At 42.9% G+C, this 19,206-nt stretch overlaps 1 protein-coding gene across 6 annotated transcripts in view; it reads left to right on the forward strand.

Annotated features, from left to right (window-relative positions):
- Positions 1 to 18,946, forward strand: part of KCTD7 (potassium channel tetramerization domain containing 7) — a 69,886-nt gene extending 50,940 nt beyond the window's left edge. For 3 of the 6 annotated variants that reach the window (XR_011026228.1, XR_011026229.1, XR_011026226.1), the window contains exons 4-6: positions 2,579 to 2,757; positions 5,612 to 8,920; positions 14,843 to 18,946. Coding sequence is in view for 1 of the 6 variants with exons in the window: in XM_068268595.1 (XP_068124696.1) it covers positions 2,579 to 2,757; positions 5,612 to 5,988 (556 nt within the window). In the remaining 5 variants the exon portion in view is untranslated. Of the gene's footprint in view, positions 1 to 2,578; positions 2,758 to 5,611; positions 9,423 to 14,842 lie in introns of those variants that run through there. The other 3 variants (XR_011026227.1, XR_011026230.1, XM_068268595.1) reach the window with 3 other exon arrangements.
- The last annotated feature ends 260 nt before the right edge of the window (positions 18,947 to 19,206 follow it).

Raw genomic sequence — 19,206 nt, forward strand, 5'->3', positions numbered from 1 at the left:
CAGACTGTGACCTGATCATAATAATGCAGTTAACAATGCTGGATATATGATACACTGGACATACAGTACACTCTTTACCCATGGTAAATTGTTTTGGTCGGTGTTCCAGAGGTCCAAAGGGGTTCTGTGGGTTTTTTTTTAAAACAAAAACTGACATTTACCTGGGGCTTCTACCGGCCCCCTGCAGCTGTCCTGTCCTGCACTATCCCCTGCGATCCTCCGCTCCCCACCGTCGGTCACTGTCTAATTATTCGTCTAACTAGACGAATACAACTGTGGCTGCAGCCGTGCACGTCCTTGCTTCCGCTCGTGTATCCGGGAGCTTACTGCGTAGGTGCAATACGAGAAAACTTTGTACTGCGCCTGCACAGGAAGCTTTTGGAGACGCGAGCAGGAGCGAGGACACGCACGGCCACAACCACACAAGCACATTTGCAATTGTCTAGTTAGACAAATAATTAGATGGTGATCTGCGGTGGGGAACGGTGGATTGTAGAGGGCGGCGCGGGACAAGACAGCTGCAGGGGGTCGGTAGAAGCCCCAGGTAAGTGTCATTTTTTGTTTTAAAAAAAACCCACAGAACCCCTTTAAGCTGTACTGCTTTGTAGGTAAAGATGATACAGGTAGTCCCCGACTTACGAACGCCTGACTTATGAACGACCCGCCGATACGAACAGCATGGATTCTGTTTTTCCATGGGAACAAGTCAAAAAATAAAATTTCAAATTCGACTTGTAGTTTTTGAGAAAATCAATTTTCAAAAATTCAAAGAAAATTTGTATAAGCAGGTACAGAGGGCAGAGATGACACAGAGGTGGACACTGGAGGCACAGGAGGGCACAGAGGAGGTACAGGGGACAGAGATGGCACAATGTTCCGACTTAAAGAGACACTGTAACATCAAAAACATCCCCTGGGGGGTACTCACCTCGGGTGGGGGAAGCCTCGGGATCCTAATGAGGCTTCCCACGCCGTCCTCTGTCCCACGGGGGTCTCGCTGCAGCCCTCCGAACAGCCGGTGACAGACCTGACTGTCAATTCAATATTTACCTTTGCTGGCTCTAGCAGGGGCGCTGTGGTTGCTTTCGGCTCCGAAGTAGACGGAAATACCCGATCTCAGTCGGGTCCGCTCTACTGCGCAGGCGCCGGAGACTTGCGCCTGCGCAGTAGAGCAGACCCGACGGCGATCGGGTATTTCCGCCTACTTCGGAGCTGACAGCCGTCAGAGCGCCTGCGCAGGAGCCGAGAAAGTAAATATTGACGTCACCGCTGTACGGAGGGCTGCAGCGAGACCCCTGAGGGACGGAGGACGGCGTGGGAAGCCTCATTAGGATCCTGAGGCTTCCCCCACCCGAGGTGAGTACCCCCCAGGGGACGTTTTGACGTTACAGATTCTCTTTAAAGTGAACCAGAGAGGAATGGAGCCTGGAAAATGAAAAAAGCTTTTATACATACCTGGGGCTTCTTTCAGCCCCATAAGCCTGGATCGCTCCCACGCCGCCATCCTCCGCTTCCTGGAACCGCCGTTACCGGGCCCGTCACTTCCGGCGGACGCGGACAATTGTACGCATCACAAGGGCTCCCTCCATACCCGTACGCATGCGGCTGCGCGGTAGGCAGCCTCATGCGTACTTGTATAGAGGGAGCTCGGTGTGATGCAGAGAATAGGCCGCGTCCACCGGCCGACTCGCGCCAATGACGGGACCCGGTGGCGGCGGATCCAGGCAGCAGAGGACGGCGGCGTGGGAGCGATCCTTGCGTATGGGGCTGGAGGAAGCCCCAGGTATGTATAAAACCTTTTTTTTAATCCTCTCTGGTTCCCTTTAAAGAGAAACTCCAACCAAGAATTGAACTTTTTCCCAAATAGTAGCTGATACCCCATTTTACATGAGAAAGACAATGATTTTCACAAACAGACCATCAGGGGGCACTGTGTGACTGATTTTGTGCTGAAACCCCTCCCACAAGAGGCTCTGAAGACCGCGGTACTGCTGGCAAACAGCTACAATGTAACAATGTTCAGAGACAGGAAATAGCTGTTATTAGCTGTCTAACAGACAGAGCAGCTAGAAACAGCTAAATAACCTGCCCACAGTAACAATGTCACCATGTAATAAATGTCAGAATGTTAATCTGGGAGAGGAAAGATTTTACAATGAGCAAACACTGACTAAATCATTTATACATAATTATGGTAAAAAATGAAGCACTTTTTTTACTACATTATTTTCACTGGAGTTCCTCTTTAAGAACAGATTCAGGTTAAGAACTAACCTACAGTCCCTATCTCGTTCGTTAACCCGGGGACTACCTGTATTGCATAAATTTAACCCCGGGGATAGAAAAGTTCTGTCTAAAATTCATTTGATTCCTGTTTTGTTTTTTTGCGCAAAATTTGCCTCATATATAATAAACATTTTCTCATGACAAAATAGGTAGCACTCTGAACAAGTATACAGTAGCAGGTTTGAGAAATAACAAAATGGTATAAACACAACTGAGTAATATGCTGTTAATATTACGTAAATATTAACACAAAAGTTTGACTTTTTTGCTGTGATAATGTTTTTGTTAACAGGGACATTTTAAACTTCTTGCGCTGTGGTGAAGCTCCTCCAAGGGACCGTGTGAAAATGGTGTACAAAGAGGCACAGTACTATTCAATTGGACCCATGCTTGAACTTTTAGATAAGATGCAACCACTTACTGGTCAAAAAGTTAGGCAAGCATTTCTTGACTTGATGCCTTATTACAAAGGTAAGTAATCTTTAATAGATTTTTCGTAACTTGTACAAATATTGTTGATATATTTATAACAATTTGCATGCAGAGCTTTAATGTAGGAAATCATAAAAGTTCTGGGCCACAGTAGTACTCTAGCTTTCCTACAATAGGGTGGCAAAATGAACATTACTGTATATACAGTATTTATATTCTGTATTTAGTGCTAAAAAGATAAGTTTTGCTAGATATTTGTTGGATTGGGCATTCCGCCCTTCAAAGACTACCAGCTGCACAGACTTCTAGCCAAAGTCCCAATCCACCTACAGTATGTAAATGAGCAGTATGTACTCTACTGGGGATAGTTAAGGATGAGCTTCCCGCTGCAAACTACTGTGGGAAAAATTGAATAGCTATTAGTAGAATAAATCCAGCAGAGCTTGTTTATGAAGAGGCAGGAGTGAATATGCCTGTACAGTCAGTAGATCTCCTGAAACCATCACAAATTATTGCTTCCATTGTAATCATTTAATGGCACTTTTAATATATTAAGGTGATTGAACTAAGATCAGAACAATCGATTTTATTATGATTGCTTTTGATGAAACAGGGTCATTTTATTGCATAGGAGAGCTGCAGACTTGAGATATAATTGACATCAAGATTTATATTTATACGCAGATATCCACCAGTTATAGATATATGCTGATGGACAAATGAACTTTTATCAGAATAGGCATTACTGTTTTTTGACCACTGGAGGTCACTATGTACCTGTTTATTTAGATTGTTTAATTAATATATTTTGTATTATAATATATATGTATTTTGTATATAATTTACAAGGAATTTGATTGTGTATAAATATAGTTTTAATATTATGTTCCTAAATACGTCTGTATTGTGTAAGTAATATTTTTTTTGGCTGCTGCTTAGATAGACGATTTACTGACCAATCATAGTGCGCTGTATTGGAGCGCACTGGTCAACTACGGTGCACTGTTTGGAACGCACCTAGATTTGATTATAGGCAGCACGGGATGACGTCAATGCACTCAGTTCCGTTCTGTCATACGTGGCCACGTATTCTCGTGAGAGCAGCGGCGCATAATAGGACTACCAGCGCTTTAGTGTTTAGCCTCCATAGAAGCAGGCGAACGCGCAAGGCGTCCCCTCCTTCTCCCCGGCAGCAGCCATTACACTATACTGGTAAGCACTGAGAATGTTTTATGACTATTGTGGTTGGTTCATCTGATACAATTCAATATTGGCACTATATTTATTATGTTACAGCCGTGTTTTGCACTTCAGGTTATCTGTTTATATGCACATTATTGTTAGCACTCAGCACTTTATATTTATATATTTTTCTATTAGAGTTGGCAGCTTTTTTGCACTATATTTTTTTGATCAATTTTTCAGTATTTCCTATATTGTGGGCTGTGCAATATTTGGATTGTGCACTTTATTATATTTGATGGTACTTTTTCACTAAAATCTTTTTTGACACTATTGCTGCTCCTGTGGATTTCCAATTACATTTGGATTTAGAAGGTGGTTTTAATATTATTGTTTTTAACTTATTTTTTGTGCTTGGAATTATCTAATAAAATTACGTTGATCACACCTTATAGAAATGTTGGAATATTTATTTATTACATGATATGTCTTTAGATGGGGCATCTTTTTTTGTGATATCAGGATTTGTCGCGGCAGGCAGAGAGTAGTCAAAATCCAAAAATCGGTAACAGTAAGACAGAAGAACACTCAAGCTGTTGGGAACCAAATAGCTACTGTATATTGTTAAGATCCTGTGCTTTCAAACAAGCTCATCTGCCTTGGCAGTCAGGTGACACAGGGGAGATCAACAACTTGTGATTAGAGACAAATGAGGAGGAATTAGATACACTAAACTCTCTATATACATGCAGGCTGCATTTCTGTATGTTTACCTTCAGTCCTGTGCAGCAGATCGGGGTCCATATAGGGGGTCAGACAGGCTAAACGCTCTATATACATACAGGGCGCATTTCTCTGTTTTTCTTGTTTCTTTTCCTCCCTGTGCATAAGTTCAGGTCCACTTTAAAAATTTGTGCCGTCCCTGGTGACGTCACGCCGCACCTCCGCCATTGCTACACTGATTAGTTACCGGTTACCCGGAAGCAGAGCGGGGACATGGGGATCCCAGCGGCCGAAGAGAAGGCAGACAGCCGGGGGGAGAAGCCTGGGTCTCGATGCGCATTGCTGATTGTGCGTGGGACCCAGGAAACACACAGGAGAGGCAGTTTTAGCCAGCTTGAGCTGAGCTCGGACTTACCACTTCCAGCTCCTGAAACGGAGCCTGAGCTCAGCTCAGGATTACCGCCAGGGGGGTTAAAACATTCCAATTATTATATTTTAGATTCTTTCGAAGTTTGTTTAAAAACAACACTAATTTAAGAAGATTGCATTAAAATCTATATGTGTGTACCTAGCATAAGACTCGGGAGCATAGGTGTCGGACTCCAGTCCTCGAGGGCCATATCCATACCAGTGTTTGGAATGGACTGATAAATGGAGAAATGTGTTCTACTCAATGAACCGCACCTTTCCTGATTCAGTCCCATCAATTAATTGCAGCTGTGCCAAAAATGTGGGAGGACCGCCGCCCTTGACGACTGGAGCTTGACATCATGGCTCTAGGGGGGCTGTCTGTCCATCCCAAATAATGGACTGTTGCTGTGGGATTACCAAATAAAATTGCAGGTACTGTAGAACCATTTCAGAATTCAGTTCTCTTGATAATATGATACCGTGGGTATACTTTTGAAGTACTTTCTATATGAGTCATACAAGTTGATTTTTTTAGACTATTTAGAAATCTAACCAATTTTACCATTTTCTTTTAAAGATCACTTGGAGCGCATTGTTGAGATCGGAAAGCTTCGAGCTATTCAGAGAAAGGCACGGTTTGCTAAACTGAAGGTCTGTGTCTTCAAGGAAGAGATGCCCATTACTCCTTATGAGTGTCCACAATTTAATGCACTTCGTTTTGAGAGAAGTGAGAGCGAGTCAAAGCACTTTGAGCACCACTGTGAGGTAGAAGTGTCTTTTGGTCCCTGGGAAGCCGTGGCTGATGTATATGATCTTCTTCATTGTATAGTTACTGATCTCTCTGAGAGGGGAATTGTTGTGGAGCACCACTGCATTGGAGTATGTGACAAGCATCTTGTTAATCACTATTACTGCAAGCGCCCAATCTATGAGTTCAAGATCACGTGGTGGTGAGATGCTGCTTAAGGAGCATGACTTTTTTTTCTTTGTTAATACAACTAGGACCAAATGACTTCTGAAATGCGCTACAAGTGCAACTCACAGACTGTTATCAGGTTCTGCAAACACTTCCTGTCAGAGAGAAATGGAGATACTGCCATTGATGAACGCCTCCTGTTTTTCAGGTCAGTCATTTCAAGCGTTCTAACAGCATAAACTCAGCATTACATCCAAGGAACTAGTATCTGTAGGACAGCAATGGCAGTCTCCATATTTCTCTTCTGGCATGTGTACTTTTAAGTTGTCTGTAGAGTACTGTAAGTTAAAGAGCTATAATGATGCCTTCTGCAGAGCTACCAAGCTTTTAAAATGTTCTTTGCACTAATTTCATAAATATTAATAGTTCAGTATGGAAGCTAATTCTCTCTTAGTCATGTATGTTAGGGATTCATTAACCTCATCTTTGCTCAGTATATTAGGTGACAGATATGTTACTTTAACTACATTGAAAGAAAATATAGGAGACAAGCAGGGCAATTGGAAACCTTTACAGATCAAGTAGGGGTATTTTAAATGTTATTATGGTTAAATATGCACAATACTGCAGACAATAGCCTAAGTTTATGCCACCAGTTTTTCTTTTGTATTATTACCCCCAACAGACTGTTCCCAAAAATTGCTTTCTCTGTAGAGTTGCCATCATTGGAGTGAACTGTACCTGCTTCTCTGGTGGATTCTACAAGAAGGTGAACTGTTGCTTGTTGTGTTCACCAGTCTGGATGTAGGGATGACAGCAGTGTGCTGCTACCTATAACATGAAGATTCTGCAGGAAACGTGCTCATGGCACACAGCCAATAAGGTTCATCAAAGATTCTCATGCTTTATCTTTTGCTTACCTTGTCATCCTTATCATTAAGTATAACATTCTCTTCTCTACTTCAGCCAAGTACGGAATGCAGTGCAGGAATTACTTGTCTCTCTGCCTGGAGGCGTCAGTTTTGGTTAGGGTGTTTATGTCCGGGAGTCTCAGACTGCCCTCTGTGATCTAAGTGTGATGATGTCACCAAATCACCCTTTTAGGGGAATTTGTGTACCATATCATGAGAGGTTCAATCATTTTTGGTGTACTGGAGATTATTTTTTTTAAAGTGATAAATTAAATACTACCTTTCTACTTTAAAACATTAAACACAGCATAAAACTAATAGGGAAAAAAAGACTGCTATAAAGTCACTGGAAGGTTCCATTTCATTGAACCAAACATCCAGTCCTAGTTTTTTTTCCCTATTAGTTTATGACCAGAGATGAAATTTGAGTTTCATGCCACTTTTAAAGTGTACCGAAGCTGAAGCTCGGGTACAAAATGTGATACTTACCTAAAGAGAGGGAAGCCTCAGTATCCTATTAAAGAGGAACTCCAGTGAAAATAATGTAATAAAAAAGTGCTTCATTCTTACAGTAATTATGTACAAATGATCTAGTCAGTGTTTGCCCATTGTAAAATATTTTAATTCCCTGATTTACATTCTGACATTTATTACATGGTGACATTTTTACTGTTGGCAGGTGATGTAGCTGTATAGCTGTAAGCTGCTATTTCCCACAATGCAACAAGGTTCACAGACAGGAAACTGCTAGGAGTACCACGTTCCTCAGAGTTTCTTATGGGAGGGGTTTCACCACAATATCAGTCATACAGCGGCCCCTGATGGTCTGTTTTTTAAAAGGAATAGATTTCTCATGTAAAAGGGAGTATCCGCTACTGATTGGGATAAAGTTCAATTCTTGGTCGGAGTTTCTCTTTAAGGCTTCCCTCAATGCTCTGATGTCCCCTGTCACTAAGCACAGCCCCCCAGAAGATTGGCGCCAAGGCATTGTTGCCAAACATATTAGGGAGTTTGTATAGGAGCAGGGTGAGCTGTTTTTTGGCTTCACCCTGCACCGAAATGGCCCACACTGATAATGAATGGACTTGTTTTGAAAGCTTGTCCTGGATTTATTACAAATATTCTGTTATTGGATAACAAAGGACAGCACACCTTATATTTGACCATAACAAGGCTTGCAGGAAGGTGCAAATCCAGTGGTATACGTGTACGGTGAGAACTTTTTTTTATCATTAATCTGACTGTATTAATACAGTTCTGGCTTGCACACTTACCTGCTATTAACCATTCACACATGGGTCAGCAATCTCCTCTATGCTTTAATATGACCCAGATGAGAATTGCAGTCATTTGCTCCCTAACAGACACATTTGTAAAAATCCATTCCAGATTAGCAGGAGCACTTCTATTTTCCAGTGTAGTAAATCGGGCCATTGGGGTTTATCCATTAAACTGCGTTAGTGCGTAGCGCGTGAGCGTTATACACTTTACGCATGCTAAGTATGTGCACGGTTGTTACGTCCGCTAATGCTTTGGTGTGGTCTGTAGCGCGTGGCGTTGACTTTACAGAGGCAAGTGTGAGCGCATAACTTTTCACGCGTGTAATTGTGTTAGTTGGCATTCATTAATATATTTCAGTTATTTATTATTTTATTTATTTGTCCCTCCAAGTGCTGCCGAATATATGTATTCACCCTGCAAGACCGTCAAATTTAATTACACACGGTACTTAACGAATTACGCACGCAATCATGGACCATCAGTTACGCCATATTACCACACTCTAAGTAACATACGTGCGGTAAAGCGGAATGCTCCTATTGCGCCCGCCTTACGTTGTTTTTTACGGACTTAACTTTTCTGCACGCGTGCAACACAATACACACACAGAAAAGTTACGTCCGTTAAAAAAAAACGCAGTTTAGTGAATCAACCCCATTGTGCCTAAAGACAGGTCATATATACTATAATATTTAATATGCAAACCTGGAGTTTTGTTTTAAACACAGAGGTATGTTACAGAAACATTAGAAGAATCCCTTCATTTCATCTCCAAACAGTAAGTATATAGCAGTGTGCAGCTGCTCAATTTTTTTTTATCATAGCATGAAAAGTCTATCTTTGTCTTGCATAACACATTATATTAGCTATTGAATCTTTTGCAGACTATTGTTAATCCTGTTCTTGCCTTCATATACGTACATTGTACTGCATAAGCTCCTTTTTTCAGTGGCTGCTTTAGTAAAACTTATAATACAGGTTATTGTCACATGTGGTTCACTAAAGGTAAAAATGACATTGGTAGAACTGGCGATAGTTCATTTACAGAACAAAAAAGCCCAAACCCCACAAAACAGATAGTGATTCCTAGCCGCTGGCGATGGCAGTACTTTTTAATTTGATAAAAAGGTAAGTGTGACCCCTGAACCTTAATAACACTTTGCCCACCATGCAGGCTTGTATTCCCCAAGGAATTTGGAGCACACAAGCTTGGGGCTCCACCCCCTGAGCAATACCAGCTTGCACAGTCCTTAAAGGATACCCGAACTGACATGTGACATGATGAGATAGACATGTGTATGTACAGTACCTAGCACACAAATAACTGTGCTGTGTTCCTTTTTTTCTCTCTCTGCCTGAAAGGGTTAAATATCAGGTATGTAAGTGGCTGACTCAGTCCTGACTCAGACAGGAAGTGACTACAGTGTGACCCTCACTGATAAGAAATTCTTTCTTGCTCTCAGAAGCCATTTTCTGCTAGGAAAGTGTTTTATAGTTGGAATTTCTTATCAGTAAGGGTCACACTGTAGTCACTTCCTGTCTGAGTCAGGACTGAGTTAGCCACTTACATACCTAATATTTAACTCTTTCAGGCAGAGAAAGAAAAAAAAGGAACACAGCATAGTTATTTGTGTGCGAGGCACTGTACATACACATGTCTATCTCATCATGTCACGTCAGTTTGGGTATCCTTTAATATTGTGCATACTCTCATGCATGTCTGATGTTAATGGACAAGTGTCTCATCCTCACCTTCAATGCCCAAGTGGTGGAGGGGACTGATGATGGAATCTGGAAGCTCACTGTAAGTAATAGCGACCTCCCAGACATCCACCCCTCCCAGATAAATAGGTAAAAGTGGTAATTTTTGACCACCTACTTAGGATTACATTGAAAATAGTAATATATATTAGACCTGAAAGATAGATCGAATTTAAACCGAAATCGCAGTCACCAAGATCATAATTTTGGAATCGTCAAAGCGGCAATTATCGTGATCACATCATTTCCATATGGAGGAAGTTTGAAGAAGTGGCTTTAAACTTCCCCAAAGTCCTAGCGCGTGCGGCCTTCAGTGTTGGACATGCCTTCCACAAGAATCGAAATGCTGTCCGTCCTCTATCATCGTCTGCCGGCTCTTGTGCTTGGCAAAACCCCCTGGGTTCCTGTATGTTGAGCCGGCAGGAGGCAAAGCTATGGCCAGAACTGATGCAGCTTGGGGGACAGAGGGGGCAGAGAGAGACACGTGAGACACAGACAGAGACAAAGAGAAACAGAGCGGGCACAGAGACACAAAGGGGCAAGAGAAAGACCCAGAGGAGGCATAAAGAGGCAAAGGGGGCACAAAGAGAGACAGGGGGACAGAGGGGGAACAAACGGGCAAAGAGGGGGAACAAAGCTTGATTTGAAGGAAATCGTGAACCGAATCGAAATAGCAATTTTAGACGGAAATCACTCAATTCAATTTTTTCCTAAAATCGTTCAGGCCTAATATATATATATATATATATATATATATATATATATATATATATATATATATATATATATATATATATATATATATATTATTTTTTAAGCTTGGTGACCACCTGTCCATACTCACTGCATTCTGCCACAATCCAGATCAGGAGATCAGTCAGCGGCTCATTTGATCTTCCCACTAGGATTTCCTCTTGGTGTTTTTTGGTGTATTGTCCAGTGGAACTCGGAGCTAGTCTACTTTAGGGGACCCACTGGAAATCCCCATAGACAAAGTGACAGCACTGCAAACCGCTATGATTTACCGCCTTACCACCTTTCAAAAAACCCACCCAAATATCATTAGAAAGCTCTGAATCTCCTCTACCGGAATATATAAAGCTTTCCATGCTACGACACATACATGCTGAGTAAATGGCCCCGAAACGCCGCACTCACATTTGCGGCAGCCATTTTCTTTCTTCTGTGCTCTGGAAATTCTTCCTCCTGATTGGAGGAATGCTGTGCTGGGGGCGTGAGTTTGTGAAGAGGGGAAAAAAGGTTGTCTACCCACGCCACCTAGTGGCAGACAGTTCAATCAAAGCCAATACAGAAACATCATGAATGAAACCTACATGACAATGTCATTTATGTTAAATGAATATAGTTAAAGTATAAGGTGCATACTTAACACACTGAAATGTCCATTTTGTTTCCTGTTTTTTTTTTTTGTTTTTATCGAGCACTAAAGCTACAGTTAGTGAGGTAAATTTAACAGTACTCAATACAATATGTGTGTCAATTTGTAATCAGACCCCAAATTTTCATTTTTTCCCCCTTTTTTTCAGTCATGGACAGTTTAAAGGGAACCAGAGGCCCCAGAAAGAAGATTTTATACATACCTGGGGCTTCCTTCAGCCCCATACGCACGGATCGCTCCCACGCGGCCCTCCTCCGCTTCCTATATCCGGCGGTACCGGGTCCCGTAGTTTCGGCCAGTTGGCGGCAGCACGCGGACAATTGTCCGCATCACAGGGGCTCCCGGCATACTGCGCAGCCGCACGCGTAAGGGTATGGAGGGAGCCCCTGCTCATGCGGACATTTGGCCGCGTCCACCGGAAGTGACGGGACCTGGTACCGGCGATCCAGGAAGCGGAGGATGGCGGCGTGGGAGCGATGCAGGCTTATGGGGCTGGAAGAAGCCCCAGGTATGTATAAAATCTTTTTTTCTTTTTACGATTCCGGCGTCTCTGGTTCCCTTTAAGAGACATGACTTTGTTTCAGCTGTGTGATCAGCTGAAACAAAGTGAGGCTGCTTTTGAAGAATGGCTAAAAGACCTAGGCCTTCTTCACAAGCGCCGAAGCTGCCCCAGGTGCGGCAGCAGTAGCATGCGGGCGTACGGAGATGGTGGCGCTGGCAGCGGACGAAGGCGGACCTGCAAACGTCGCCCCTGCCGTGTGGGCGGCAGTGGGAAAATGCGAATCGGGTATTTTTCAGGCACCTTCTTTGAGGGAACTCATTTAGTCCCCCAACATTTTTTACTTGTCCTACTTGTACCTTCATCAAATGGGTACCTTGGCACAGATGGAGTACGAAGTAGGCGTAGCTCATCAGTCATCTGTGCAGTGGACACAATGGTTTAGGGACGTTTTTGGCGAGTACTTTTTGAAACACCATAGGCAGAGTGGCGGTCCTGGTGTCGTCGTGGAAATCGACGAAACCAGCATCTCCCACCGGAAGTACAACGTTGGGAGATTGCCAGGCCACCCACGGAAATGGATGTTCGGCGGGATTGAGCATAGAAGCAATCTTGGCTTTTTAAAATTGGTGGATTCCCGCAACGCCGGTACTCTGCTGCCCATTCTTCAGCAGTATGTCTGACCTGGCTCTATTATTATTTTGGACCTCTGGGCGGCGTATGGAGGGGTTGCGGCGTTACCTGCTGGGTTTTGCCACTATACCGTCGACCACTCCGTAAACTTTGTCGACCTGCAAACAGGTGCCCACACTCAAGGGATTGAGAGTCAGTGGTGCCGATTCAAACATCGCCTAAAGAGAGCACATGGTCTGAATACTGCTGATAATGACCGGTATGACGACTACCTTCAAGAATTCATGTGGAGGCAGCAGTTCAGCGAACGGTGCCAAATTTTCCAACAATTCTGGACTCAGGTTGCTGCACTCTACCCGTGTGAACAGTGATGACGATATCCCATTTGTTTGTTTATTTTGTTTGTTTGTTTGAACAGTGTGAACAGTGATGACGATATCCCATTTGTTTGTTTATTTTGTTTGTTTGTTTGTACTGTCCGTGTATTGGCATTTCTAAAAATGGTTGGACTAAATTCTAATTTTTCCTACTTGAAGGTGTACCGAGTTTACATGAATTGTATTTTCTAATGTTACATCTACTTCGCTACCTTAACTGCTCGATAATGGGGTACATTTATATATACCTGCTCTGTGGGAATTTTTTTTTTATTCCCCTTGGGCCACAAATCCTCTTACACCCCCAGCTGTAGAAAAACAATTCACACAGTACTGTGGCCACTCATTTGACTCTGTAAGTACGCACCTTCTCTTCAAACTTGTATATTTATTTAATATAATTATTATTGTCATGTACAGTATTATTGTCATGCATTTTCTCTATCATTTAACATAAATGACATTGTCATGTAGGTTTCATTAATGATGTTTCTGTATTGGCTTTGATTGAACTGTCTGCCACTAGGTGGCGTGGGTAGACAACCTTTTTCCTCCTCTTCACAAACTCACGCCCCCAGCACAGCATTCCTCCAATCAGGAGGAAGAATTTCCAGAGCACAGAAGAAAGAAAATGGCTGCCGCAAGCGCGAGTGCGGCGTTTCGGAGCCATTTACTCAGCAGGTATGTATCGCAGCATGGAAAGCTTTATATATTCCGGTAGAGGAGATTCAGAGCTTTCTAATGATATATATCATGTGGGGGTTGTGGCCGTGGTAAGGCGGTAAATCATAGCGGTTTGCATTGCTGTCACTTTGTCTATGGGGATTTCCAGTGGGTCCCCTAAAATAGACTAGCTCCTGGAACTCTACAGGAAAATGCAAATAAGCCCTGGCTGGAAATTCAGTCTTTGAATTATGCAAATCATCAAAATGTTTCAAATGCCTACAGATAAACCAGAAGTATAAACTGCATTATAAAATACCAGTGATATAATTTAGAGGGTGTTCTTGATGTTTAGGCTCTACTAGTATCGAAATAGTACATTTGTTTATATAGACCTATACAAAGAATCTTGAAGAACAAAGGCGGATGGAACAGGAAGTTTGTGCTTCTATGGCATTCCCCTTAATGACTTCCGCTGTGTATCTGCACATCTGAAGAAATGGCTTTAATAATGTAAATATGAATAATAAAGTAAATACGGTGTAGAGCAACATATAGCAAATACTTAGTATTCAACTGTTATCAAGTGGTGAGAATTTACAGTCTCCTCCTAAGTTTTAAACAGCCCATAATGAGGGTTGCTGACTGATTATGGATTTAATGGATATGCATTTGCAGTCTTGTTTGCACACCCGCAGTGTAAATTTTAATTGATCATTAATGATTGTCAGCCTATTGTTGCCTTAATAAATCAGGTCTAAACTATTTCAAGGATTTTTTTTGATGTAAGGGTAAATGGTCTTAGGCTCGTATTCACAGTGGATTCACTGCCCTGCATTTTGATGGATCAGGCAGCACATTCAAAACAGATTTTTTTTAGTATGAAAACGGCAATTACTATTAATCTGTTTTTGACTCCTAGGAGTATGTAAAGGCGCGTACACACGCCTGATTTCTTCAAACAACGGGTCGTCAGACCGGCCTGCGGCCTGTCGACAGTTTCCCTGTGTGTACAGTCTGTCGGCAGGCTGATAAGGCTGGTTTTGACCGAGCGGATCAGTCAAAACCAGCCTTACCAGCCTGCCGACAGACTGTACACACAGGTGCCTTTAGAACGGCCGCCCTGCGGGTGGGTCTGACGAACCGGCGTTTGAAGAGATCAGGCGTGTGTATGCACCTTAAGGGACTGAAAGAGGAGTTTTTAGCTATCAGGACAACAAAGGCATGGTTTACATATTCAGCAATGATGCATTGTGGGACACCTCAGAGCTTACTCCAACTTGAATAATCGCAAAAACCTTCTGTTTTAAGAAGGGAAACTTCTGTTTAGATTTTGATATGTCTGTTTTTCTCCATTTCATTTCCCAGACAGACATCCCTGACTGGAGCTTTTTTCAGACACTAACTGCGCTGTCATTCGTCAAACGAGGGTATGCATTTGCTCTGCTGTGGCAGTGGACCCCAGAGCAGTACTGCGCATTTGTGCAATATGGATATGGTACTGATCCAGGTAGATCTGGCATATGAACTGAGCCTTATAATGAAGAAAGGATTTATAGCCTTGATTCTTGTCAACATCTGCCTTCATTTAAAAATCTGACCAATTAACCTTGTACAGAGATGCCAGTGGTTTCAAACTAAGGGCCAAATTGTGAAATATATTAAGAAGGAATAACATTCCAACTAACCTAATCTTTTCCCATCAACCGCCCCCCCCCCCCCCCCCTCATACTCTACTCTGAGGGTATTTATCGCCATGTAACCCACCATCTGTCAGTACAGCCATGGAGTCAAATCACATGGAGCCACTTAATCTCCAACCAGTGCTGCCCTGCTCCCCCCCCACCATAACTGCCATTACTACATCCCAGGAACGCCCACATTCCTTACACATACCAAAACCATGCACCTAATCATGCCCTACCACGTAATGCACTAAAGAGGATGTTAGTGACTAAGAGCCATGCCTTCCCTGTAGTAAGTGCCCTCTCCCAAAAATCAAGGCAGGAGACCAGGCGACCTGAATTGAACACGCGGCATAACATCACTGCTGACACATTAAGGCATCCTGGTGAGTATAACAGGATTTTAGGGTGTAGTTAAGCTTTAGCATGAAAAGAAGAAATCTACATCTTGGAAAAAAAAATTTGGAAGCCATGAGCTTTAACAATGTTTAATCACAGCAGGAAATTTACAACAGTGAATGTATGCGTACATAGATATCTATAACATGTTTCTGTGAATAATAATAAATGTGAACTGTACCAATGTACATAGAGTAGATTTTTGTCTGAGTTTAATAAAGTAAAGAAGCACTCCAGGAAATAGTAATTGGTGTTAAGTGTAAATGCGCTAGTTTATACAAACCTCAACTGTGGTCAGAATGAAGCCTGTGCTTCTGAACATTCACATAACAGCACTGCCACTGTACTTTCAGGTTATATGCTACTTCTGTGCTGATCACTGTTCCATGTAGTCTGCATGTATGGCTGACTGTTATACAGTGCAGGTACATTCTGACTCTCAGTGCTTTATTGGAGTTGGTATTTAATGAACCATGGATGGTCCTGATTGCTGCAGGAAAGGTAAGTGTAAATAACAGTTCTAACCTTAATTCATCCTGGTCATCATTTAGCACTTCTTGTAGTCCAGCGTTATTGGATACTATAAATATATATTTTTTTCTTTTATTTAAAGCAGTGCAAATGCAATTTTAAAAAACGTTGTGCTTTTAAAGTTCTGTGGCAAAAAAGTTTTTTGCTATATAAAAATCCAGAGTTGCTACTGTAAACTGTCAGTCACCCACAGGCCTGCACAGTGCTCCCCTTTTGGCAGTTTGCTGAGTCAGTGACACACTCCACAGCAGTGAATAGACTGACTGACTGTCACTAAGGAGGTGTGGTCTCAGAGAGGAGAGCCTTGCCACTCCCCTGACATATATTACTTTCAATGGTCAGCTTTTGTCTGTAAGGCGCAGAAGATAAGGGAGAAAAGGAGTCTGCTGGCTTTTTTTTCACTGTGGGCCTGACAACTACGCAAAACTGGAAGCCTGAACTTTGAATGTTTATATTACAAATCAATTTTGGGTACTTACATATTAGGGAAAAAGGTGGACACCGCTACACCCCACAAATAACAGACCGTGCAGGACCTTGTCAGCAAGGCCCACAGAAAATGTAGATACAGAGAAGGTCCGCAATGATCCGTTATTCTTCTTTATTGATGGACATATCCAAAATTAAAAGGGAGCCAGCGTCCTAAAAAGGAGGCAGCCACATGTACTTATAAATGCTTTTATTTTGTCGACTCAGGTACACTTTAAATAAATGAAGAATTATCACATTTACCTACATAAATAAAGACACAGAACAGAATTACAAATTAAAAATTGATTTAATACAGAAATTGTAATGTACATGTAGACCTGTAAACCAATTACTATACAACAGGACACAAATGAAGGGGAATATCCAAAATATACAAAAAAAAAAAGCAATAAATGATTCTTCAACTTGCAGTCTGAGCTACAAGAATTTGCTGTGGTAAGAATATGTAAATTGTCGAAAAACAGAAATTGTCAATGTTTTATGGAATTTTTACAGGGGGATTACATTTTGTCGGCTTTGTCATTAACTCAATAATACCGCTAACTACATTTTCAGAAAATAGCAGCAATGATATAAAGCACTTTACAGACCATGAGCTTGATTCACTAACTGGCGCTAAGCCGGTTCGTGAGCCTTAATACCTAGTGGGCGCAAACCACGGAGTTAGGTGGTTTGCGCCCAAACATTGCGCACAGCGGTGTGCACAGAGCGCACAGCGAGGTGCGCCGGTAATAGTGCGCGGTGTGACGTTAACGTTGCACCCGCTGCCCTGTAAACGCATTGTAGCGCCACTTCGGGGGCACCCGATGCGCTGTTTTCGGTGCACCGGGTGCAACGTTTATAGGGCAGCGGATGCGACGTTATCATCGCACCGCGCACTATTACCGGCACACCGCTGTGCATGCTGCTATGCGCGATATAGCTTTGCGCGGCTGTTAGTGCATGCAAAGCTACTTTTGGGGCACTAAGTGGCTTTTCACTCTGGCGCTAACACTTAGCGCCGGTTAGTGAATCAAGCCCCTTGTTGATAATCTGTATACTGAACATTAGCACATGCCTGAATCAGGCAGGATATTAACATTTGCAGCACGGTGGCATAGAGGTTAGTACCCCAGCCAGGGCACTATCTGCCCAGAGTTTGTATGTTCTCCCTGTGTCTTTGTGGGTTTCCTCTGGGCACTCCAGTTTCCTCTGACATATCAAAAACATACAGATAAGTTAATTGGCTTCCCCCTAAAATTGGCCTGCCCTCGACTTAATAAACATATCACTACGGTAGGGATTAGACTGAGCCCCTCTGAGGGACAGTTAAATGACAAGATAATATACATTCCGTACAGTGCTGAGGAAGATGTTGGCGTTATATAAATACTAAATAATAATACAAAGATTAATGTTAAAAAATAAATAAATAAATTGCACTGAGTGTTAAAAGTATCAGATGTGCCTGAGAATGCTGTCTTTAGCTGCTTATCCCCATGCTGGCTGGTATTGACCAGGAAGGCTGGGCTGGCTAGAGTAGGGCTTCGGTGCTTAGGCAGTACCAGACCACATGGTTCTTAACATTGGGGGTGTCTTACAAGAGGGTCGGGATGCAACTCCCTTCACATCTTGCAGAGCACCTGGCCAGTTATTAAAAACAAGGGGCTCTTTCCTATGTCTGTTTTTCAAGTAGCAGGTGGGGAGTAATCATTTGGAGAAGACCCATATAATTATATGGGGTCCCCAATATATTTGCACCCTACCAGAGGAATGAGTAAAGGAATATATTAGTGCATACACACTTACACTAACACCTTTAGTAGAATTTTTTTTTTATTAATGTCCCCCATACATCTCAATAATTGTAATCCTCTTGCAGAGTCTGGAGTGGAAATCTTTTGACCCCCTGTCCTCCCTGCCACTTCCCTGACTGTGACATAAACATCTCTGAATTTCCTGTTGGGGCATATGTTTTGGATCAATAAGAATCATCAGCAAGCAATATCCTATTAAAGAATCACATTAGTTCAAATCAATGGAGCCGATGGGCGGCTCTGGTGAAAAAATTGAAGATGCTTACGCTGACCATCCCATCCTGACCAGTGTTGTGACAGTGTGGAGGAGATATTGAGGGGCTATAGTTAAAGGAAACCAGAGCTGCCGAATACTAAAAGTTTTATACATACCTGGGGTTTCCCCCAGCCCCATCTGCACGGATCCATTCCACACCGCCGTCCTCCGCCTTCTCTTGCTCCGGTACCGGGTCCCGTAACTTTGGCCAGTCTGCGCAAGAGACGTGCGCCCTCTACATATCTCTCTGGTGGCTGCTGGAGAGATACATAAAGAGTGCCCTTCTCTTGTGAAAGAATGGCCGCGACTGGCTGAAGTTACGGGACCCTGACCGGAGCAGGAGAAGGCTGAAGACGGCAGCGTGGGAGTGATCCGTGTGCATGGGGCTGGAGGAAGCCCCAGGTATGTATAAGGGCCCGTTTCCACTAGTGCGACACGATTTCGCCGGCATTCCGACGCTTGTAAAAACGCATGCGGGTGCGTTTCCGCATGCGTTTTACCCGCGATTTCGCGTGCGATTTCGCATGGCAGGGTGCCATGCGAAATTAACCATGACACTGCCAGGGCAAAATA

Source organism: Hyperolius riggenbachi, chromosome 2 (assembly GCF_040937935.1).
Source record: "Hyperolius riggenbachi isolate aHypRig1 chromosome 2, aHypRig1.pri, whole genome shotgun sequence".
Classification (NCBI taxonomy): Eukaryota; Metazoa; Chordata; class Amphibia; order Anura; family Hyperoliidae; genus Hyperolius; species Hyperolius riggenbachi.